Source organism: Chelon labrosus (assembly GCF_963514085.1).
Source record: "Chelon labrosus genome assembly, chromosome: 5".
In the NCBI taxonomy this organism is placed as follows: Eukaryota; Metazoa; Chordata; class Actinopteri; order Mugiliformes; family Mugilidae; genus Chelon; species Chelon labrosus.
In genome coordinates, this window is record NC_140341.1 from 19,207,111 (window position 1) to 19,231,068 (window position 23,958).

Consider the following 23,958-nt stretch of genomic DNA (forward strand, 5'->3'; position numbering starts at 1 on the left):
ATTGAGCCATAACTAGCCTACAGCTACTATAATAATATCAAAAATAATAGCAAATTATTTCTTTATATAAACTAAAGAAGGAAATAAACTGAGCGCTCATATTCAGCCTCCAGTCCAGGTGGGGGCGCATGCTCTGTCCTTGTTTTGAAACTACAATTCAGCAAAGATGCTCTAACACAAAGATGACACCGTACAAGCTACACCAGTGCTACTAAACTGTACACACTTCCTAAGGGGGCGTTGTCAGAATTGTGGTGAAAGGTTTATTTGGCGTCATCATATATAAATATTTATATGCACACAGCTATCAGTCCTATTTAACGTTACAAAAAGAAGTAACCTTTGAGTTCTCGAATATTGGTTAGCTTAAAATGTTCGACGAAGAAGTGACACAGACGGACTAAGGCACTCTTCTAGTGCGTCCTCTCGTTCCTGAACTGTCTCTGAGGATTCAGGAAGTAATACGACGAAGAAGGCGTTTTGGAATAAATCCGCAGCAACTGGTGGTGGAGGGAGTGTGGCAAAGGTAGCCCTGCTGGCAGGAGAGAAGTTTCAAAGTTCAGCCTGCATACCAAAAAGACTGCCTGAAGATTTCGACACGATGGCCCAGTATACTCGTATTTCGGGAGCTGTTGGCTTGATTACTCTTCAAAATCCTCCTGTGAATGCACTCAGGTAAACTATGGCCACCAGCTGCAGAAATCTTTATTTACTCCAAGCAATCTTCCTTTGTCCTCCTGAGACCCAGCAAAATTAAAGTTTGAGAATTTCTGTAATTTTAGCATAATTTGAGTGTATTGGGTGCAAATAACATGTTACAATGATTTTTTCCCCCAAAACATTTTATATTAGGTATTTATAGAATGTCCTTTATAGTGGACGACAGGTTGCAAATTCTTTGTTTTCTTGTCTGATTGGACCAAATTGTTGCAGCAACAACATCTGTAACTTAAATATAGTTAACTGGAATGTTGTTTACCTTTTATGCCAATATTCTGAATGATCAATGATCAGTATGAGAAATCAGCAATTTCAAAATGTCCACCGAAGGAACCTAACCTGAACCCTTAACTGGATTGTCATCAGCCTTACAGTTTATTCAGTGCAAGGATTCATGCGTCAGGGGTCATATCTCTGAGTGGTAGTCCTTTCTCCATTTAAAAAAATAAATAAATAAATAACTCTCTCCTCTTCTTTTATACTCAAATTCATCTCTGCTGTCAAACAAATACAAATAACATCACATTAATGTATTTAACTGCTAATCTGACATGTTGCTCCTGACCCAAATAGGAACACAGTGGGTGTACCCCAAACAATGATATGCCTCTGAAAAGGCCGGGATGTCCTCTACATGGCACAACAGGTTTCAACTCTTTAGTTTATACAGTTTCTGAAATATCCATTAGAGACTCATGTCTTCCACAGAGGATAAAAATGGAACTATCGGGTCCCAGGAGGCTAGGGTGACTTTTATGAAAATACATGTAGCCTATAGCTGATCTTTATACCACGTCTATAGTGTTAGAGTTATGCAATTGGCTATCCCAAATAAGAAGTACACATAGGACAATTTGTGAGAGTTTTACTACATTTTGTGAGCACAAGTAAAACGTTTTGCTTGGAAACCTTGTGAATTGTGACACACTGTTACTGAGTAATGGAGGTTGTTGTCAACTTGCCAAACTGGGAAAAGGCACTCGACACCATACATAAAATATAACAACCAGCTAAAATCAACAATAAAAAAATGGAGAACTAAAAAAACAAAAATCTATATACAATATTTACAAGAATTATAAGATAAGTGAATATTAAAAATAAGTCAATATTAAAAATTAAATTAAATTGCAATGAAATGTAATGAATTTTCAACCAATTACCAAACAACCATGTGCAAATGTTCAAGAAAAACAAAAGTCCAGAGTGTCATCTGTCACACACAGATGAGGAGTTGTACAGTACGATGGCTTGAGGCAGGAGAGACTTCCTGTAGAAAGTAAGCAGCACTAAGAAAGTCACAACAACATAACACTGAAATATCGTATTGGTATTAATTGTAGCATATCTCTTTCTCTCATAGCTGCATATAAAGGTAACAAAAGGGCAATAAAAACATGTGTCTTTTTTTAATGCAGTGCGCGGGTGAGGCAAGGCATCGTTGACACGGTGCAGAGAGCGCTCAGTGAGCCGGAGGTGAAGTCTTTGGTCATATGTGGCCAGAATGGAAAATTCTGTGGAGGTACGGATAATGTTTTTTTTTTAAATTTTCTTTAATATAACTATGGTGATGCAACTCCAAATCTGTCAGTCCTTAGCAATGAGCTTTTTAAGCATCTTCTACAAAACAGCGCAATTCCAAGACATTCTGATAGCAATCAATAGATGAGTTTGATCCCACATTGTTCTCTTGGGGTCTTCCATTTAGTGATTTCATTTAATGTATGGGGGGGTGGGTCCCTCGCACAAACAGGCTTATCAAGGAAGATTAAAAAACAAATGCTATTCCAAGTAAAAGTCTAATTTCAGAATCGAAAAGTTGATTATCAATCTTCTCGTCAAACACCCTGCGAGAAAGCAAAGAAGCACATTTATCAAAATGTAATGTTCCTTTTATTCATTGAATCATTTATGAGGGTTACATCCACTCTGGCAGTGTGTACTAATACACACACCACCCACTCTGCTGTGTGGTGTTGTGAGCCTCAGTAGAGCACTCGTTGCACAAAATGAAATAAATCAATAGTTGTATATTAAACTTTCCCTCAGTGTGTAGGTTGTAGTTTTCAATGTACTGCGTACTTCTTGTTTCACCCTCCTCTTCCAAGCATCTAGGAGAAGCAAAGCCCTCCCTCACTAAACTCAGTGTTTGGTTTGTCCATTCTGGGCTACTGTAGGAACATGGCGGTGCCATATAAAGGACGGCGTGGAAGACGACCCAGTCCCTCTGTCGCTCACTAAGCTAATGACAACGCAGTTGTTCTTGTTTTCTTGATATCATACACTACAAAAACATAATTATGATATTATATAGCATTTCTCCCAATAGGTCCCTCTAAAATCTAGACACTGGACTGCCTTTTTATTAAATCCATCCATCCAGAAACAATCTTCTCTGTTGAACTATATGCATCTCACATTACTGTAAGTCTGTCCTTTCTGTTCTTTGCGTTTCAACCTCACTGATCCATCTGATTTTGTGTAACAGGGGCGGACATCAAGGAGTTTGGGGGAAACCTCTCCGGTCCTCCGCTGATACCGATGATCCACGCCATCGAGGCTTCAGTCAAGCCGGTGGTGGCAGCCATAGAAGGTGTCGCTTTAGGCGGAGGCCTCGAGTTGGCACTTGGCTGTCATTATCGAATCGCACACTCTAAAGTTAGTTCACGCCTCTGACCTCTCTGTCTCTCCCAGTCAGTGTCTCTCTGGACAGTCAGTGTTGAGCTGCATCAGTGTCTGACAGTTCTATCTTTCACATTACCTCCTGAATGTTCAATGATTTGTCTTTTCATAAATCTTGAGTCATTAGAAAAGAAATAGCAGGATGTTCTCATTTGTAGTTTATCCACAGTATATTTGTTGACTCATGTAAGCCATGTCCATTCAACATAGAAAGCTGTTTGTTTGAATATCATGCAAACCCACTATTTTTACTAACTTCCATTCATTAAACTTTGTGTTTCTGTGTCCTTTCAGGCCAAACTGGGGCTTCCGGAGGTGACTCTGGGTCTGCTGCCAGCTGCAGGGGGAAGCCAACGCCTGCCAAGGCTCATCGGTGTGCCAGCTGCCTTAGATCTCATCACCACAGGTAGCAAAGACAGGTTAACGCTGTCTGACATTGACAGTGTGGATATCTGTAGATTTAGTACTAAACTAAATACATAATATGTCACAAATCACCACACTTTAGCACGTTTTTCTTACGCAGTTATGTCAGTGGACACAATTTTTTTTTGTAGTAGCTGCAGCCAAATACTACTTCAACATATAGATGTCCCTGTATGCTATAGTTACTAAAATCAATTATTGACATAGCAGAACTGTTGATTTCAATGTACTAGTACAAAAGAATGCTGCGCTTACTATGAGACAGTTTATTCTAATGACCAGCAGGGGTCAGCACGTGTTAAGGTTTACCCTGAGCTCCTCCTGGTATTCCTCTGTTGTGATTCAGTGCTGATGTCAGATTACCCGAAATGACAAACTGTAATTCTTCATATTATTTCATCTATTCTCTTGTATTTTGTGGCATTTTGCATTTAATTGATGAAATCCATAATCAATCAGAGGATGTTGCTGCTTTTATATATTCATCTCATATTGTTTTTAATCTAATCATCTGAAGTGTCACTCATATAGAGCCATGATGAGTGCCATGTCTCCCACAGGCCGCCATGTGACTGCTGCAGAGGCACTGCGGCTTGGAATAGTGGATCAGGTTACTGATCACAACGCTGTGGAGGAAGCAGTGAAGTTTGCCTTACGCGTTGCAGGTGAGACGCGGAACAAAATGTGCACAAGGAACTCGGTGGCACAGAATATCCTCTCACTTGAGTGGTTTAAAAATTAACTCGGTGGAAGGAGGAGAAATTCCTCCCAGAGCGGTTATTTTAGGCAGGTCCGACATCAAGAAGTGTCTATGTGTGGGTTGGGGAAGTCAAAGGAAGCAGAAAACAGAGCAGCCAGATCCTCCACCACAGAAGCCATAAATGTTTCATGGCTCTGTCAGATGTGCTCTGATGTCTTCACTGCTTTTGCTGTATTATTCAGAAGGGCGAAAAGGGACAAACTTTCCTAGAATATTAATAATGGACCCTCACCCATCATTTAGTGTGACGAGGGTTGCCCTGCGCGCGTAAATCAGACCTGTTTGCCTACTGAATGGATTGCTAAAGTGTGCCACGTCCCTGCAGTTTAGGAAGAATGATTTCTCAGTTTTTGTAAAGAATAATGCGCTTAGATTTCCAAAGCCTCAACTCAAATGAAAAATTTAATAAAACGTAACACTGATTTATTTAGCACTATTTATTGGCGTACTCTAATTTTTTTTTGCTTGTGCAGAAAGTGATGTTATTCTACCAAACAGTTTAACAGCAGTCATTGACTGTATTTATACATCTTATATTCCATCCATCCACCCGTCCATTATCTATAACCGCTAATCTTCAGTCACTGGGGGCCTGGAGCCTATCCCAGCTGACATTGGGTGACAGGGCTACACCCTGCAGAGGTCGCCGGTTTAGCTAACACAAAGAGACAAACTGTTCACATGAACGCCCACGGTCAATTTAGAATCACTAATTAACCTAATAAGCATGTCTCTGGAATATGGGAGGAAGCCGGGGCACTCGGGAAAAACTCACGCAAGCACGGGGAGAACATGCAAACTCCTCGCAGAAAGGACCCAAATACATTAGGTGTCTTACATTTTGGGAGGTTAGGCTCACTATTTCGACCAGTGTTCATGCTAAGCTGACCAGCCCCTGGCTATGGCCTCATGTTTAACATACAAACATGAAGCCAAACACTCTGGTCTTGGGTTGATTATCAATCTTCTCGTCAAACACCCTGCGAGAAAGCAAAGAAGCACATTTATCAAGATGTAATGTTCCTTTTATTCATTAAATCATTTATGAGGGTTACATCCACTCTGGCATTGTGTACTAATACACACACCACCCACTCTGCTGTGTGGTGTTGTGAGCCTCAGTAGAGCACTCGTTGCACAAAAGCCTTTGATTCTTCTACATGAAACAAACATGATAAGATGATGTTTCCATCAATAAACAGTTTTTCTTTTTGAGAGACGTTATCTCAGCTGAGCTGAAATTTATCCATTTCAGCTTATTTCTAATGCATTTAACTTGGCGGGAAACCGTAAGTGGTTAATATTGTGCCTTTAGCAAACCGTCTCGCCGTGTCTGTGGAAGAATCGCATGTAAAATGACATTTTGAAATCAAAAGATGATTGAAGTTTTATGCTTTCAACAAATGCCTTTTTTTTTTTTCCACACTGCGTTGCCAAGATGACTTTGAGTGGGTGAGGAAGTGAGTGTTGTTAGTAAAGCCAAGGCTTACAGTGAGTCAGACCGAGGAGCCAACAGCATACAAGATAGGAGATTTGAGGAGATAGGACAGAATCTGCGGAGATTCTGACGGGCGCTCTGGTCTTGGGTTGATTAGCGGTGGTGTTAAATGAAAGCAGGAAGTGTGTGAATAGATTTACAAACCAAGTGCGAGTTTGTGACATTGCGACTCAGCTGATGAGACACATGGGATGAATTCCGTCTGTCACATCTGTAGATGCTGCACCAGTGTACACGTGGGCACATACAGTATGTGTGCAAAAAGCAGTTTATGCACTTACATTGATGCACGTGTGGCCTTGTGCGTGCACACACACACACACACACACACCCTTCTCTCCTTGCTGACGAGATTAACTTTTTTACCCCGGCAGTTGCAACATCTGCCCGCTACATCTGTCAGGACAGCCAGGATTCCCATTCGCGACAAATCCACAGCTCAACCATTTACAGATTAACCGCTGCAATAATGCCCTCCTAAATTACACTGGAATCACATTGCACTGCCACACAGCGACTTACTGACAATTCATTGTAGAAAGAGTATGCTTTTAACTGGCCTTAAATGACCTTCACCATTGATTCTTCATCTATGATATGCTGTATTAGACAAAACTGTTACTTAATGGACTAGGTGGATACTATTAATCAAACGTGGCTGCTGTCTCTTTAAGCTTTGCCATGGTGACCCAGTTTCTGGCCCAGACCCACGGCTGAGTGTAATTCAGTGGAGCTGTGAAGGATTCTGACTACTGTCTCATGTAATCATGTCAGAGGAGACAAGAATGGAAATTGAAATGCTTTTAACAAGATTTTAGCAGAATGGCCGTCTTCTTCCCTCTCATTGTTCCCTGGCTTAAATCTCAGCAGACGGCAAGTCCTGTGTTGTTAAGTTGTAGGACCTAATATTGAATCTACTCATGTACTTTCACCTGGAAAATTGCTCATGTATTGTGCCATTGCTCAGAGGCTTGAGAATCACAAAAATTCAATTTACCCCTTTTTGCACTTGGGGCTCGAAATTGACCGACTATTTTGTCCGGAACCAAATGGCTGCTTATCATTTGGTTTCAGACCTGTGTTATTCAAGGTGAACTCTTAGGGTCCCTACGATTATTTGGAAACGGTCTGTCAAATCACTCTACCCCTAGAAGCTAGTGGGCTATCTAGTGATTGAGTGGATGAGTGTGCCTGAACAACCAATTACACCCTGACTTGCTGTGTGATGAGTGCTGGTTGACAAATTTGAGAAAGCGGAAAAAAGCGGCAGCAGTGGAAAATCGGAGCCTCTTCTCAGTTTAAACAATGGAATTATGTAAATGTGCAAAAGTAAAAGTATAATGAGTCGTTTTATGATTTATTTTGACCAAACTGAAAGTAAGAGCTCATTCCTTATTTCATATTCCTTTCTCAGGACAGTCACTGGATGCACGTCGTATCAGCAATTTGCCTTGCCCACGACCCTCTGATTTGGACGCTCTGTTTGAAGGGGCGATGCAGAGGGTGCGTCGGAGCGCCCGCGGAGCCATAGCACCAGTCGCATGCGTCCAGGCGGTGCATGCAGCTGCCACCCTGCCCTACGCTCGGGGTATGGAGAGAGAGAAAGAGCTGATGGCCACGCTCTTCAACTCAGGCCAGGCACGCGCTCTGCAGTACTGCTTCTTTGCCCAGAGAGCTGTCGGCAGGTGGAGCATTCCCAGTGGAGCCCGCTGGGACACCGTCAAGCCCAGGCCCATATATAAAGCAGCTGTCATTGGTAGGAGCTTTGGGCTTTTAATTTCTGTTTGTCCCAAGCTTTCAATTAGCACAAGCACTTTGACTCATCAAGCTATCTGTGTGGCATCTAAAAATTCATGTTGCCCATGGAAACTAAACCCTTGTTTACAGTTCAGCTAAATTTTAATGGATGAACACTCTCTTCCCTGCAGGGAGGATTGGATGTATGACAATCTGGTTATGTGAAGCTCAGCAGCTTGTGCATTAAAATTGCAAGCGATGGAAAACTTTATGCTGGCGGACTAATACAATTTACAGTCTACCACTGTGCAAAATCTGCATTATTTATATCTGTATATTTTGTAATTTATTGGAAATGTCAGTGGTATTTGTGTGACTAGTGATGCTTGTTGTGTTGTGACCATGTGATTTTATCCTTTAAGGTCTTGGCACCATGGGAAGAGGTATTACAGTGGCACTTGCACAGGCAGGGTTGTCTGTGGTTGCCGTGGAGACCCATGCGAAGCAACTGATGGAGGCAAAGCAGGCAGTATCAGGCATGTTGGAGCGAGGCGCTAAGAGACGCGGGTTGGCTCCTGCACTGGATAAGATCAGCTATAGTCAGAGCATCAAGTCTACATCAGACGCAGACCTGGTCATTGAAGCTGTGTTTGAGGATATGGCTCTGAAGAAGAACATCTTTCAGCAGATGTCTGCCATTTGTAAACCGGGCACATTCCTGTGCACGAACACTTCTGGACTGGACATCGACCAACTGGCCTCTCAAACCCGCAGCCCAGAGCTAGTGGTTGGGATGCACTTTTTTGCTCCAGCCCATGTCATGAAGCTGCTGGAGGTGGTCTACGGGCCACGGTCATCTCCTCAAGCTGTGGCCACTGCCATGGAGCTGGGAAAGAAGATGGGCAAAGTCAGTGTGGCAGTTGGAAACTGTCGGGGCTTTGTGGGAAACCGCATGCTGAAACCATACCTGGAACAAGCTTTCTTCCTGTTGGAAGAGGGAGCCACACCTGAGTTAGTAGATGCGGCGCTGGAGGAGTTTGGATTTGCCATGGGTGTCTTCAGAATGTCTGACCTCTCTGGACTCGACGTGGGCTGGAGAGTCAGGAAGGCAGACGGGCTGGTGGCGCCTGATGGGGCCAAAGGACAGCCAGCTAGAATCCGACAAGGCCAAAGGTACAGTCCTCTTGGAGACCTTCTCTGTGACCAGGGGCGATTTGGTCAGAAAACAGGCAGCGGATGGTATCGGTACGACAAACCCGGCAGTCAGGTAGCTAAGCCTGATCCTTGGCTGCACAGCTTTCTGGAGGAGTACCGAGCCCGGCACGGCTTGGTGGCACGCCGAATAGACCACCAGGAGGTGCTGGAGCGCTGCCTCTACGCCCTGATCAACGAGGGCTTCCGCATCCTGGAGGATGGAATAGCTGCGAGCCCTGAAGACATCGATGTCATCTACCTGTTTGGCTACGGATGGCCCAGGTACCGCGGAGGCCCTATGTTCTACGCAGGCATGGTGGGGCTGAGCAAGGTCCTGGAGAGGCTGGAGCACTACCACCAGGCTCACCCCGATGTGCCCAACCTGCAGCCCTGCAGTCTGCTGCGGAGGCTGGTGGCCAGTGGCAGCCCACCCATTCATAAATGGAGGGAAGTCATCAGGAAACTCCACAGCCAGCTTTAAACACCATTTCAGCTTTAACATCTTAATACACTAATGTCCAACTCTGATTAATGTAATGGACTGGAAACTTTTCAACCTAATAATGATTGATTTTTCATATGGGGTTTATAAAGGCTGTAGTATGTACACAAAGGTACCTTCACAATGAAATGTAGACATTAAACCAATCAAAACCTCATTGACTTTTTGTCTGTAACAGAAATGCAGAGAGTTGAAAATATATAAAAGTGTATGAAAACTGTCAATGGTGAGTGCGGACAGAGATCCGTGGAAAGTAGGTAATTTCACAGTCATTTAACCTGAGCTGGCAGTAGATTGTGGAAGTTGTGAAAATGTAACAGCTTTAACACAAAGAGGAGGAATTATGCACGTGGATGTCTTTGTGGAAGGTTGAAGAAATCTGTAATGAAGAGAAGTATTGACGTCCTCCAAGACGGTCTATTGATTGTATTTTCATATGATTGTATTGTTGTTTCTTTTCTGTATGCGGGGTTGACAGAACACCAGAAACAGTGTTCAGCATACTGCAGCTACAGCTGAAACAACTGCCTCTCTACCACAACGTCAAAAGAACCAACTGTGACGGGCAGTTGAATGAATTAAATTGCACAAATGTGTCTAAATAACTACATAGTAGAATACAGACGATACAAATACAATAATGTGACTTAAATGGGAACTGTGCCTTACTCTGAGCTCACAACATTTGCATGCTATAAAAATAAGCTTTCTAATTTTCCTACATCATTGATTATTAATTAAGACTGTTATTTAATAATATGATCTGATACCTTAATAAAGAGCTGTCATAATCCCAGACTCTTGTGATTTATACTGGCCTGTTTGTGTGAAACCAAACTTTTTTGCTGCTTTCTGCTGACTCAGCTGCAGCAGCGACAGAGGAGAGCCGAGGGAAACACGAGGCTCTAAATTGCTTTTATATAAATCAATGGCTCATTCTCAAGGAAATCTCCCAGCGTTGAGCAGATGTTAGGGTTGCCACCTGGCGGCTGAAGACCAAACTGAGCAGCTGGTTTGTGCTCTGTAATGCTCCGTTTCATCATCTGCACTCTTTCTCGCAGCTTTTATGGTTTAATTGCAGATTAACGCGTGATGAAAGGGCTTCTCTTAACAGACGGTAGGGTATGTTACATTTAGCAGCAGACATGTGCAATTTGAAGACGCTTTTAAAACTAATACTTTCAGGTGAACTGGATAGTGCATTAAGATTCATATTCGATCCTTTTGAAGTTTTTAGAATGACTGATGAAAGCCTGGGTGCCTGTTTGAAGTGCGCAGAGCAGCTGGCTTTGTGTTTGTGGACTCCTCCCGTTGTGTGATGAAGTTCAGATGCGCGTCGTTGTTCCGTACGCGCGTCACCAGAGCAGAGGAGCTTCCCGACGCGAGGGGAGGATGGAGAGATGTGTGGATCGCGATCACGAGAGGCTCTGAATGTGAGATTACGCCTCGTTAATTGACGCCCCTCTACTTGTACGGGATATGCTGCCGCCCTTTGTATGAGCACCCACCGAGCTGCTCTGGATTCAGAGATCCAGCGCCGTTTTTTTTTTTCGCGTCTGGCTCCGAGTCTGTAAAAGCGACCGGGCTGCGCGGACCGTGAACCTCGGCTCGGTCCCTGACGTTTATGTTGTAGTTTACTCAGACGAGGCTGTGCGCGTGTATTTTTGATCCAGGAGATGTTGGCATGGCCGCCTCGGGAGCACAGAAGTGTCCGAAGAGTGAGAAGTTGGACGAGGCGCAGGCTTTGGCCAAGAGCTGCGCTGGGCGACCAGACTTCCTGCCTTGTGATGGACTCTCCATCTGCGCTACGCACAGCCACGGGAAGTGCTTCAAGCTGCACTGGTGCTGCCACTTGGGCTGGTGTCACTGTAAGTTTGTTTTACATGCTTTAATAGTTACCAGAACTGAATCTCACCCTCAGTGATGGCACACTATGCTGGATATTTGGTAGTTAAGCTCGTGTTTTTAATGGATGAAACATTACGAATACACTCTGGAAAAAAGGAGCTGTTATTAACTCGATATGGATAAGCTTAAATATATAAAGGCTGGCCATCAAACCGATGGACAGCCTCAGACGCGCTCAGAGGCAGCATTTAATCAAAAACGGGTTTAATTTAATCTGTAATAAAACTTCTAAATATATTTTAAAGTCTTATCCAACATTATCGAGCCCAAATATATATCAAATTTACACATAATCTCAACCAAGCCCTCCACCAGGCGCCCTTGACTATGAATAGTTTATGCTGTCTAAACAATGGAGGCTGAACAATTCATGAGCAGGGGAAATGAATGTTTCAGATTCTGTATTTTCCATTGCCCCACTGACTGCATGGTGCTGGATTTGCATGTTCTGTGGACTTTTTTTCAAATCTGTGTTTGGCACAGGCTCATGACATTGACATCACACGTCTGAATCATCACTTTCACTTCTGTTGTGTCTTGTGATAGTCTGTGTGAGTCCCAGGAAGCCAGATATAAATTGACCCTTCTAACAAGGAAAGTCACGTCCCCATGTCCTGTCCTTGGGGCCGACAGAGCTCCACTAGGGTCCAAATACTATTACAATAAACCCAAATGGATTTATTGAACACTGGCAGTGGGACAGCGAGTGTGTATTAATCCATGACTGGAAATAGTCCCCCCAAAATCCACTATCTACTCCTCTTTTCAGTAACATTTATCTATGTGTGAGATTTTTTTTCAAATGTCCATTTTAAGTCTTTGTGAGCGAGCAGATAGAAGTAAAGCAGGAAAGCACTAGACTAACATTTTGGTTTAGCGTTTTTTCATGGGATTTGGCTAAGATATGAAAAAAAAAAATGTAATATGGCACCATGCTCATCCTTTACAGTAGATTTTCTGTGCTGTGGCCACAACAGCATCACATGCTTGCACAGCAGCACGGAGTCAGTCGAATCAAATTCAGCTGATGTTCTTCAGTGACAAGGAAAATGTTTGTTAACATTAAATATTGAACTCGCGCATTTTTATTATTATTGACCCTTAAATGAGCTCCATTAGGAGTGGAGTACAGAGCTGTAGCTCCACTCAAACATGGACAATTTTCTTTTTACTTTTTAAAGTGTCAAAAACACTTTCTCTCCATTTGAACCTTTCTCAACCTGACACTCTGACACCAAGCGCAGAATCCCAATAGCCGTGCCCGAACCTGACAGGATGTCCTTCTCTTTGTGCTGCCCTGATTTATCCCCATCTCTGGCTGCCCTGAAAATCCTCAGATCAGTGTAAAACACAATCACCATCCACTCTGCACCAGTCACTCAGGGCTTATAGTGTGCAACTGCAGAAGTCACATTGTAATCTTTTCCGTGTAATCATTGGATTTAGATGCCCGCCTCCGTTGCAGACTGAGCCAAGCGATTTGAAATATCAGATGTGGCAGAAAAAGTGATGAATTCTTTCCAGCATTTATTACTAGCCACATCCGGGATTTATGGTGCCATGCAGTGTTACATCATCTGTAAACATTAAGGCTTGCTCCTCCTTTCCGTTTTGAAATATTCATCACTCTGGCTGTCAATGTGCCACAAAATACTCATCATTTAATTCTACTATAGCAGAAAGAGCATTTTCTTTCCACTGCAGGTCCTCCTCTCAGGACAGACATGCACCTTAGTGAAAATAAACCGTTTTAGAGTGCTGAATCAGGCAGAACCAGGGCACCCAGTGAGAAAAGTACACCAGCCCGCTTTTGCATGCTATGCCTCCATGCACGGCTTGGCTCTCGCAGTTCTTCCTAGAGATGTATAAGAGCGAAATTTTGTAACACCCTTATCGCAGCACGTTTTCATTTTAAGTGTGCTTCTGACTGTCGCCTGGAGTATAAACTTGTTCTGAACTTGATAATTTTGCATTCACCACAGGGAGCCTTGCTAGACTGCCTTTTTAATTACATTTTTAATAGGTTCCCAGGAAAAACAAATACAAAGGGTCACTGTGTAGTAAGACTGGGCTCAGCATTTAAATACTCAGACAGTGATTATGTCCATTATCTTACCTGTGGAGCAGCGTTGGCTGATTACCTGCGACTTTATTCCCGGCTTCTCCTGTTTCCTATGTGCCGCCGCAAACTGAACATCTCCATAATGTCTTCCTTCCAGTGAGAATACTCAAAGGACGCAAGTGCATCTTTGCAGACTGCAGTGAGAAAATTATGTTATTACTCTGACTGCCTCGCGGTATTTTTCATTTTAGTCGTAGCTTTGTTGAGACCTTTGGCCGTGAAAATGGGGAGAACTGGAATTGGATGTAGGTGGAAGCGGTGCGTTTCCCAGCTGGTGACAACATCAGTCCAAGCCTCTCATTAGCAGTAATTAGCTGTGTTTAGTGTCACCGCCAATATGTCATGTCTGATGAGAGCTTTTGCTCACAGCAGTGTTGGAACCACCTGGTCTGAATGCTTTTTTTTCCTCTCTTTCTCACTTTATACTCCACTAACTGATTTCAATTACCAGGCAGAGCAATGAATTACTCATTAAGAAAGTCTAACAGACTCTATAATGAGTCCTGAACAGTCTTGTCAGTCTGCTTGTACTCTGTCCGCACTAATTTTGAATGTTAGAACTCATAGATACAAGAAAGTCTGTCTGTCTGACTTCCTCGGCAGTCTCATCCGTCACACCTTGCAGCTGCTTGCAACTATTTCTAAAGGGAAATATAGAGGTTTATTGGATATAGCGCCGCGCTGTATTGATGGATTTAGTGACCAGTTCAAAATTTACCGCAGCGCTGAATCATAAAAAGCTTCACCTATTATTAAAGGTTCAATAAGTTGTCAGCACAGGCCAGAGGGGATGTACTTGATCAATTGTTCGTGTTTGGGAAATGCAGCTCGTCGATCATATTAACTGCCGGTCTGTCAGCGATGGAGGCAGAGCTACACCAGCCGAGAAGTTAAACAAGTTTGCTCTTTTGTTTTAAATGGACATGTTTGGATTTTCTCAAGTCGGTCTCAATTACCACACCACAATTCCTGTTTGTGTTACTTTCAGTCCGGGGGCAGTGTTACTCAGCAAAGAAACACTTCTGAAGAAAACTGTGCTGCAGCTAACTTAGACTATCAACGCCTAATATTAAGTTAGAGCTGAGCGTTAGAATACAAATTTAAAGTGGATAATGTGATATTTTCAAAAGGGCTGCAGCAAAGTCAAAGTCATCTCACATATCACTCCATGTGTCCTTATCTGTGGCGTTTCAGACAAGAACTGAAAAGAGCAGATGCAGCTTTCCAGCGCACCTTCATGCTTTAAGTGGGTGTAAGCAACCATTTGCAGAGAAAAGCATTTCCAGTGAAAACCGGCACAAGCTATTTAAGTTAAATTACTCGATACAATGTATAGCAGGATACAGTGAAGAGCAAAATGCTTCCACACATTATTTCTCAGATGTTATTGTCTGATGACTGTTCATTTTGTTGAATTCTTTTGTTTTTCCAAAAACAACTAGAAAAACAATTGGCACAGGCAGCCGAGGTGCAAATTAAAAACCTCACAACTGCTAAATTCTGTTAGCTTCTTCACTGCTCTTGTTCATTCCACTCGTCGTCTCAGTGACACAGCTTACTGGGATGCTTAAACGGAACATACCGGAGGCATGGCTGGTGTTGTTAGTGACACCGATGCTTTTTCTACTGTGACAAGTCAAAATGTCCGCTGTGAAAAAGGTTTCTGCTGTTAGGTCAGTATATGTATTCAATAGATCACAGCTGGAGTACTCGGAACAGCCAGATAAGATCGTTACAGATTGTTTCAGAGCTCGATGCTCAGCCAGTATTGACAAGAGCAATGAATACAGTGACCATTACCTCTTTCACTGGGCACGGATGTATGAGAGGGTTGAAGAAAATAAATACAGAGCTCTCATTGACAAGGCTTAAAGGGCAATTCCACCAATTTTACACATTATAGTCTGTAACGCACTTATGTAAAATGGAAAAAGGCCTGACGTGGGTCACATGCAGCTGTGTGGAGTCTGCTGGTAGATTGCCTCCAGTGATACTTCTTGAACTTCGCCGTGCTGCGTTTTGATACCTGTACTACTATACTATTTAGTGCACCAGAAAAAGAATCAGCCTCTCCTATATGAATGCTGTCTTCAAATAGAATTTGTGAGCTTGAACTTGCTGTTCAAGTGGTAACACTGGCTGTTAGTCGTGTGAACAAACAGCTGTGAGGCGATTATATCTCTGCAGAAGCCATTTGGGCTAAAGAGTGCTCAACATAATGTAGGACATGAAAAGCCATAAGACATATTATAAAATATGTATATGTATGAATAATTCTATATGACTAAATTACAATATATTTATTTGCCCTCCACTAAAAAGGAGTTCTTCCATTGCTTCTGGCATTTCTGAAAACATCAGAAAACACGTAACAATTTGTGAACTCAGAGCTTTCTGAAAAGTTCCACTTCTGTACTGACACTTTGTGTGAATACAACCCCAGCAGTATGTCAAATGTACTGTGTCAAAAGTACTAGGATTGTCTCATTTTGCAGTACACAAGCCAGCTTGCCTTTCCTGCTGTTCTGACCCACAATCCTCTGCACAGTTTTAGATGCACGGAGCACAGGACAGCTCAGTAACCCTGAACCTGACAGCAGTAATGATAGATGACAGCACAAACTACAATTTGTTGTATCTCTAAGGTCAGAAATGTGGCAATAACTATTTTGTCAACAATATTCAAATTTGCCACTACAAAGTTCCAGGCATAAAGATGTGATGTGTGTTCCCAGCAGTACACATACTGCATGCAGCAGTACTTAGTTTCTGAGAGCAGCTGCAGTGCGTACTAAAAGTAAAAAGTGGAGGAATGCAAAGTGATGGGTAAAACTGCATTAGCTGCTACTTGCATGACACACTAGTATCACTGATCAAACTGCGAGCACTTGAGTTGCATTGTGGGCAACATAGCGGTCAGGTTTTGACAAGGAAGAAGAATTTATGGAATGAAAAAGATGCTATTTTTGTTCCTGCTTTGATTTTCAAAGCAGGAAAGGCCTTTTTTGTGTGTGAAACTGAGGAGTGCGGTGCTAAATCAGTGGCGCGCCTACTGTTTACTGCGCACAGCGAAAACAGTCCAGAGGGTTGGACTTTTTTTCATTTTGGTTCCAGACTAAACAGAGGATTTCAAAGTGGCTGTAAATCGAGAACAGCCTCCACCTCCGGAGGACTGAAACAGGAAACAGGAAAGGAGTTTCACATGACGCTGGGTCAGACCGTCCTCGTCAGTGAAACCTGAAACTTACGTTGTTGCCCCTACTGCGGCCCCTTTGTTGGACAGATTTAAACACAAAGGCCAGCGGATGTGTGAGCGGGACGTATCCGCCGGCCAAGTGGGAGCAGCAGCTGTTATGCCGAATGATAACAATCTGCTAAAATAATTGTTTTTGTTCGTCGGGTTTTGCCAACACGCCCAGTTGGTTTGCTGCATTTGGAGCTTCAGTCTGCTGGCTTCAGTGAAAGCATTCAAAACATTAAACTAAGGAACATGCTAATGTTTTAGTCTCTACTGAAGCTTTCATATAAGCTAAAGTTAAAGTGACATAAGCTGTTGTGTTCATTCATTTTGACTACATGTCGAGTTTTTAGGGAATGAAACGGCTGCCTATCTGTGGAGTGATGGAAGAGTTGAAATTTGGACGTTGAAGCTGTGTGAAGGAGAGTCAGAGATTGATGCATTTTCCAGAGAGTGTTAAACCAGACTATGCAGTCCTCGTTCAGCCATGGGCCCAGGAGAGAGGCGAGGAGGCGTGCAAGATGGAGATGAGTGGAAGCAGAGGAGTACTTCCTTCTCTAGAAACCAATCTGTACTTCCCAGGGATGAGCAGCCATTTCCTTATTAACCTCTTGAACTCTTGAATTTCACCATGAATATCTGTTCAAAGCATCTTTTAGCTGCTTGTTCTAATGCTTCAGTTAAACTAAAATTAAATGCATTTCATTTTCCTTACCAGGAAGGCTGAGGAAAAGGTCACGCTTTTAACTGCAAAAAAATCTGCATTCATAGACAGATATGAGGTAAAAAGCTGTTATCTTCTAATTTTTGCACAGCTCCTGGGTCTCCTACATCTCCCAGAATCCCTTTCATCAGTCCCCAGGGAACATGGGGGTTTAATTGTAACGTGATGAAAGGCTTTCTAGTAGAGAAAGAGTCATTCTCCTTACTCACAGCACAACATGTCCTGCGGCCGGTCAATTGAAGCCGATGTCAGTAGAAAAAATTGCATCTATGTTTGTGCACAGAAGCTGCCAGTGTTGGTTTCTGAGGACTAAAAGATGTGACATTTACTGTTGATGATGGCTGAGTTTTTTTTTAATTATTATTATCATTCTGTCAATCTTCATCTGCGGCAATACTAGAAATATCTTGTGACATCATGCCGTCTACGTGGAGGCAGCTATCTCTAGCAACGAGAAAATACACGCAAAAAGGGCAAATGATGGAAGATACATCACCAGGAGACATTTTTGTGCGTGCCTCTTCCTGGCAGATTTGTCTTTTAATCCTCCGCTATTAAAGGATAACAGCGTAACTTTTATACTTACTGTCAGCGCATCCCACAAAAACAGCAAGGAATTGATCCTAACAGGCTGTGACTGTGTAGACAAAGCCTGTTATAAACTACTACTCCATTGTTCCTTCCTTTGTTGTGCACAAGGTATCAAACACACCAGTGAGAACCACAGCATTGCACTGGGTGACATGTTTCTTCATTACCATAATGACACACACATTCACATATTGCTGGTTTTGGTTTTTGTATTCCATTTGTAGACAAAAAAACCCCAAAACAAACAAAAGCTGAATATTTTTGGCACTATCTCTCAAATGAAATAAATGTCTGCCCCCTGAACTAAGAACTGAGATTTGGCTAAAGCTCTTCAGTATGGTGAATTGCAGTAATTATCCTCCCTTTGTGAGGACATCTGGTCTGTGGTGTGGTGTGAAAATACCAACACACACACAGGTCAGAGAGAGCCGGTGCAGAGGCCGTCTAACAACTGGCATTGTCATGCGAGGGCTCCAGCACTGGGCAACACAGGGGATGACTACAGCTCAATACCAATAAAGCTGCACAGACAGAGCTGGTGTTGATGTGGGTTCTCTGTAATCAGCCTGAACAGAGAAGCTGGAATCATATTTGTAGACTTGCCCATCTGTCTTTCGTTAAGTTAATGTAGAGTTTTAGCATTTCATTTAACATTTCACTAACAAAGGCTGCGGCTTAATCAATGCAAGGGAATTTGTTGGTTGACAGGACCTGAGGGTAATAGGTGGATGGACGAGAGGGGTCGAGTGCAGAGATGGAGTGCGTTCAGAAATGAGTTCAGATGCTGAGGAACCCAGGGAGCGAGATGCCGGGTGGGGGCACGTCTCAGGGAGCTTTGGCCCTTTGGCCCCCAGGTTCCTGTAATGAAAGAGGGAATAGGAAGATAAGAAAAGAGAGGCATGGATAGGGTGAGATTGAGAGCTAAGACAAACAGAGAAAGAGGGGTTAGACACACCTTTATAGTCAAGTGATGAAAACAGAATGACTTGAGGCGTGGGATTGATCCTCAACCTAAGTTATAATAACTCTTTTTGGCACATGAATATTAAGTCAAATCGAATGTGTACGTGCTTTAAATTGATTATATCAATGTTTACTTCACTTGCAGACTTGCAGTCTTCTTTTGAGGACAGAAAAGTGTTTGATTCCCATTCTGCTGTCTGCCTTTTTGCTATACTTTGAGGGAAATTAATCGTACACATAATGTACTGTCCTCCATGGCAGACTCAAACAGTGATATTTCAAACTAAGTGCAGACATCAATTATAGTTTCAGATGGAATGTGTTCCTTCTGAAGACAGCCAGTGTTGGCGTAGCGTCGGCTCCATATGTCCGTCTCTGTTGCTGTCTCAGTCTGCATCTGTCTGTTCCCCGGCACCGCTCTTGGTATTTGAAGCTCCGGATGGATTAATGCAATTAAGACGTAATATGTTAAAAACTAAATGTCAACACATCGCCTTCCACGGCTCTAGCTCTCATTTGTCGCTGCTATCTCTTCTGGCTCAATGGGCGCATCTCAGTCTGAACATGGACCATTGAGCTTCTCTCATTAAACGGCGGACGGCGGCTACCGTTTCCCCCCTTATGTCCGCATGGACATTTGCTTGAGCGTTAACAATAAACACAACATCTACAGACATAAAACTTCAGCCTCTTTTAATCACCTCACATGGGCGGATGACGCTGCGTCACCTTATAACGAGGCGGTCACATGAATTTCAACTAATCCACGACCGTGCAGCTGATTCGTTAAACTAAATAGATTGTGCGTACTAGGAAAAATCATTTTGTCCATTCAGCAACACAAAAGAGAGCCACTTCGATACTTTGAAGTAGTTTGATGTTGTCAGTGTAACCTGGGAAAAAGATTTTGATTGAATGGATCCCCCAGCCGGTGAAACAAAAGACAAGGACACAGAGTGAGAGGAAGTGATGCGTAGGCCAGTCAGCTTCTGTAGTCTCTCTCTCTCCTGGGAGCCGGTTAAACACACATCTGAGCTGCACTATTCAGGCATCACAGCACATCTCGGAGTTGGAGGCAGTGGGCTGCAAACAATGAGCAACATTTGGGAGCAGTTATTTTGCGGCGTCACCACCAGTACGTGAGTTGCCAAAATGGGAGGCATCACTCACGCCGAGGGGGGGGTTTGTAAATTTGTATTTAAATATGGCCGCTTCCCAGAACAAACTTACCTCCTTTATCTCATTGAGAATTTATCTGACGCTATATATCACAGGACTGCAATCCCTTACATCATGATTTTTGCACTGTAAACGTTGCGTGGCCTTAATCCCGTATGCCATTTCATCATGTTTGAAATTAGTCCTGCGTCAGTTTCGAAGGGTCGGACATGATTACCGGCCAGCTCCAGATGACCTTAAATCTCAACCATGTTTCACTCAGGCTGCAGTTCCTCCTCAGATGATGGTGGCGAAAACGGTATTTTTGCCTTTGGCAGCGCAAAATGCATTGTGACATGAAAATTGCTGCTGGCCCCGTGAAAGGACAGATGATAGGTTGTCACGGACATGATGATCCAAAGATTGTGTCCTTGGCTCGTACTGAATGAAAACATGTTAATACATCTTTATATTTGTATTATTTGTGTTGTGTGGTTTTATGTGATGACTCTTGATTGGATGGAGCCATAAAATACCTGGATGTTTAACAGGAAGATACCATTTTTATTATTATTGATGTATTCTTTTTCTATGTAAACACTAAAAAGTTATTTTTTTGGTGCATCTACCAAGATATAACTGAACAGAGACTATTTATTTAAATTTGTGGGGTTTTCATACTGACAGTGGAAAACATTTTAACACATTAACAAAGTGTGATATACAGTACTAAAACATTCAGTCAACAGAACAACATTAGCATTCACTGGGTCTTGTTTCTGTTGATGAATATAATAAGTCTAATGTTTTCTCTCCTTTTAACCCTGTGATCACCAACTTTCTGACTCATTAGCTGCAAGACATTGATAGCGGCTTTGTCTGCATGTAGTTTGGTGCTCGGTGATCCGTGTAGTGGATTTTAAAAATAATAAAAAAAAATCTAAATCGCTCTCTTTAAATCCGATGGGAACTGCTGGTTCTGTACAGATTTTTTTTGAGCAGTTGTTAGCAGCTTTAAAATTCTGATCTGCACTTGTAACATTTTTTTGTACTCTCTCTTTTTTTTTTTTTTTTCTCGCACATTTAGGCAAGTACGTGTACCAGCCCATGACCAATGTGTGCCAACTTCCCAGCACCACCGTGCCGCCTGTCGACTCAGAGTGCAGCAACACCATCGACCTGTCCGTCTCTCTGGCTGAGCGCTTCCTCAAACTTGCCCCCTGCTTCCAGTCCCCGCCTCACCTCGAATCGCCCAAGTACTGCGTCATTGCAGACCTGTTTGTCGACGACTACATCGTCAAACGCATCAACGGGAAGATGTGCTACGTGCAGCGCCCTCCGCCTCCTATGCCAGAACCGCCTCGTCCTATTACCCCTCCCCCACCTGCTCCGGCTACGCCTCAGATGCCCCAAAATCCCAGTCAGCCCCGGCCCCCGGTCAAGCCGACGCCGCCGACCCAACACACGCCTCCGCCTGTGCAGCCAGTCCAGCAGGTGTACAGTGAACACAAACGCGCCTCTCCTGTGGACAAGATAAAAGGCCCCAAAATGGACCACTGCTCCTCTCCGTCCAGCTCCGAGGACTCCGGCATCAACGCGTTGGGTCTGCATTATCTGGAGTCATGCGAGGAGGAGAGCGAGGAGGAAGAGGAGGACGACGAGTTGAGCACAGATGGAAACTCCAGCCCTGGAAGTCTCTGGGATCAGGACGACTGTTCTGTGCTCTCTCCCTCCAAGTCTATGATAGAGATCATTGAGAAGATCGAAACAACCGTGTAACTGACGTGCCATCAATGTTGGCACCGTCTGTGAAGAAGACCTACAGAGAAGAATCATAGAATTGACAGTAACACCCGAGGATTTATTTTACATGGACCAATAGGAAACAAAACCTTCTGTGACGCTTCAGCAGGGCTTTGCCGGGTTGTTTTGAGTTGAATTTGTTTTCCGGCAGGTGGCCGAGGACTGTACGCCTACAATCTCGCACGGCCTCTTCTCTGTCCACATCCCCTGCATGGAGTGAATTTCTAGAACTTATTACAATAAAGGAGGAAGCACAAGAATATCAAGTACACTCACAGAGGACCAAAAATAAGACTTCCAGCACAAGGTTACAGCGAAAAAACTAAAATAAGAATCTAGAGTAGGTGCACTTAAGAAAAAGACTTTTTCGTGACACATTTCTTGATGTGCCGGAGCTGATTCTGAACAAAGGAGGTATACTTGTGTTTGATGATGATAATAAGCAGGTTATTCTTAGTGTTCTCCAGCCGTCAGTCTGCCAGAATTTAGTCTAATTCAGCATTCAAGTGGCAGATAAGCATGCCATTCCTTGTTCTCTGGTCAGTGGCTCCACCCACACATGAGTAATTCTGACACTTCAGCGTAATAACTACAAGGCCAGCTACCTCCCATGGGGCCTAAAGCACATCAACATGTTGAACACTCAGCTCGGACCTGCTGGGTCACACCTTATTTATGGCGTTAATCATCGGTTTGTTTGTCTGCACTTTACCGACACCATCACGGGCAGTAGGACATGTAGGTAGGTCAGTGTTTGACAATCAAGAAGTACACAGAAGCACATTCCTATACTGTACCTGCCAGTGAGGACCAAGGATACTCTTATACCCTCTAAAACCACTTAACATATTATCATTATTATCCTCCTGACCACCTTTTCTGGTCAAGCTTAAGTGAACTGGAGCGCTGTTCAGAGTTAAATGAGGCGTTAAGCAAAACACGGCTTGCATTGACATCTGCCATGAAATTAAATAGCAGAGACGTGTCTCTGGCACAACTACAGTGACAAAAGTAGGAGGAAACTAGTCAGACACATAATGCATAGGGAGGGAATATATCTAAGTTATACAAATAAACTTATATAATCATTAACCTGCATTGTTACTTGCTTTTGAGAGTGAATTGCCAGCTTAAAAGTGGAGCCTGGGGAAGGAGTTCAGGTTAGTATTGTGTCACAGTTATTCTGTAATATGGGGCAGAAAAATATCACTTAATTCACTTTTTAGAAGGAGATTACAGTATGAGATAGGATGCCGAATATGTTGTGTGATGTTGTGATTGACATGATGTAATAAGAAGAAACGAGACAGCCCCTTAGTAGTCATATAGTAAACTGAAGCTGGGCTGGGTCTTTTTCTTTTCTTTTTTTTTTCAATGTTTCAATATTTATTTTCTGGAGAGTTATCAGCAAAAGTCACTAAAATCTTCACATACATGTATCGCTGCAACGCTACAAGCACTCGATGTAAAAACAGAGAAAATAAGTAATTTTGCATGGCTGCAATCATTTGCAGATGTTCCCTCATGTCAGAATCCAATTTAAGAAACTTTGTTGATTCAGTGTGTTCAGACAAAGAGCCGACAAATCCTGTATTCGAAATACGTGACACCCCTTGGCATTACACTGAACGCAGTTCCTCTTAATGCAGTTTAAAACATGAGTTACGTCTTATTATTGTAATATTATTTTCATATGAATAAATCTTAATGAAACTCCTCTCTTGGTTTGTATCCAGTGTGGATATTTTCTGCAAAAAAAAAAAAAAAAAAGACATTTTAAATATGGTTTGGAATGCACTCAAACATCCTCCACATGACACACTGATGACTAACGCGCTCCAGAGATGGGTTGGAATAGCAAAGTAAATTTAAGAGATACGCTTAAACTGAGTCACCCCGTCAGCCGTGGATGTTTTCTTTGAAATGTCTTGA

The 23,958-nt window shown here is 42.9% G+C and overlaps 2 protein-coding genes across 2 annotated transcripts; both read left to right on the forward strand.

The window, feature by feature from the left end:
* The first annotated feature begins 103 nt into the window (after positions 1-103).
* On the forward strand, positions 104-10,296 carry ehhadh (enoyl-CoA, hydratase/3-hydroxyacyl CoA dehydrogenase). The gene is made up of 7 exons (XM_084544595.1): positions 104-675; positions 2,139-2,242; positions 3,209-3,378; positions 3,697-3,808; positions 4,389-4,493; positions 7,501-7,842; positions 8,246-10,296. The coding sequence occupies exons 1-7, from the start codon at positions 602-604 to the stop codon at positions 9,496-9,498; spliced, it is 2,160 nt and encodes a 719-aa protein (XP_084400721.1). The 5' UTR covers positions 104-601; the 3' UTR covers positions 9,499-10,296.
* Positions 10,297-10,883: 587 nt separating this feature from the next.
* LOC311488183 (UPF0524 protein C3orf70 homolog B-like) lies at positions 10,884-23,734 on the forward strand. The gene is made up of 2 exons (XM_084544721.1): positions 10,884-11,387; positions 21,311-23,734. The coding sequence occupies exons 1-2, from the start codon at positions 11,204-11,206 to the stop codon at positions 22,000-22,002; spliced, it is 876 nt and encodes a 291-aa protein (XP_084400847.1). The 5' UTR covers positions 10,884-11,203; the 3' UTR covers positions 22,003-23,734.
* The last annotated feature ends 224 nt before the right edge of the window (positions 23,735-23,958 follow it).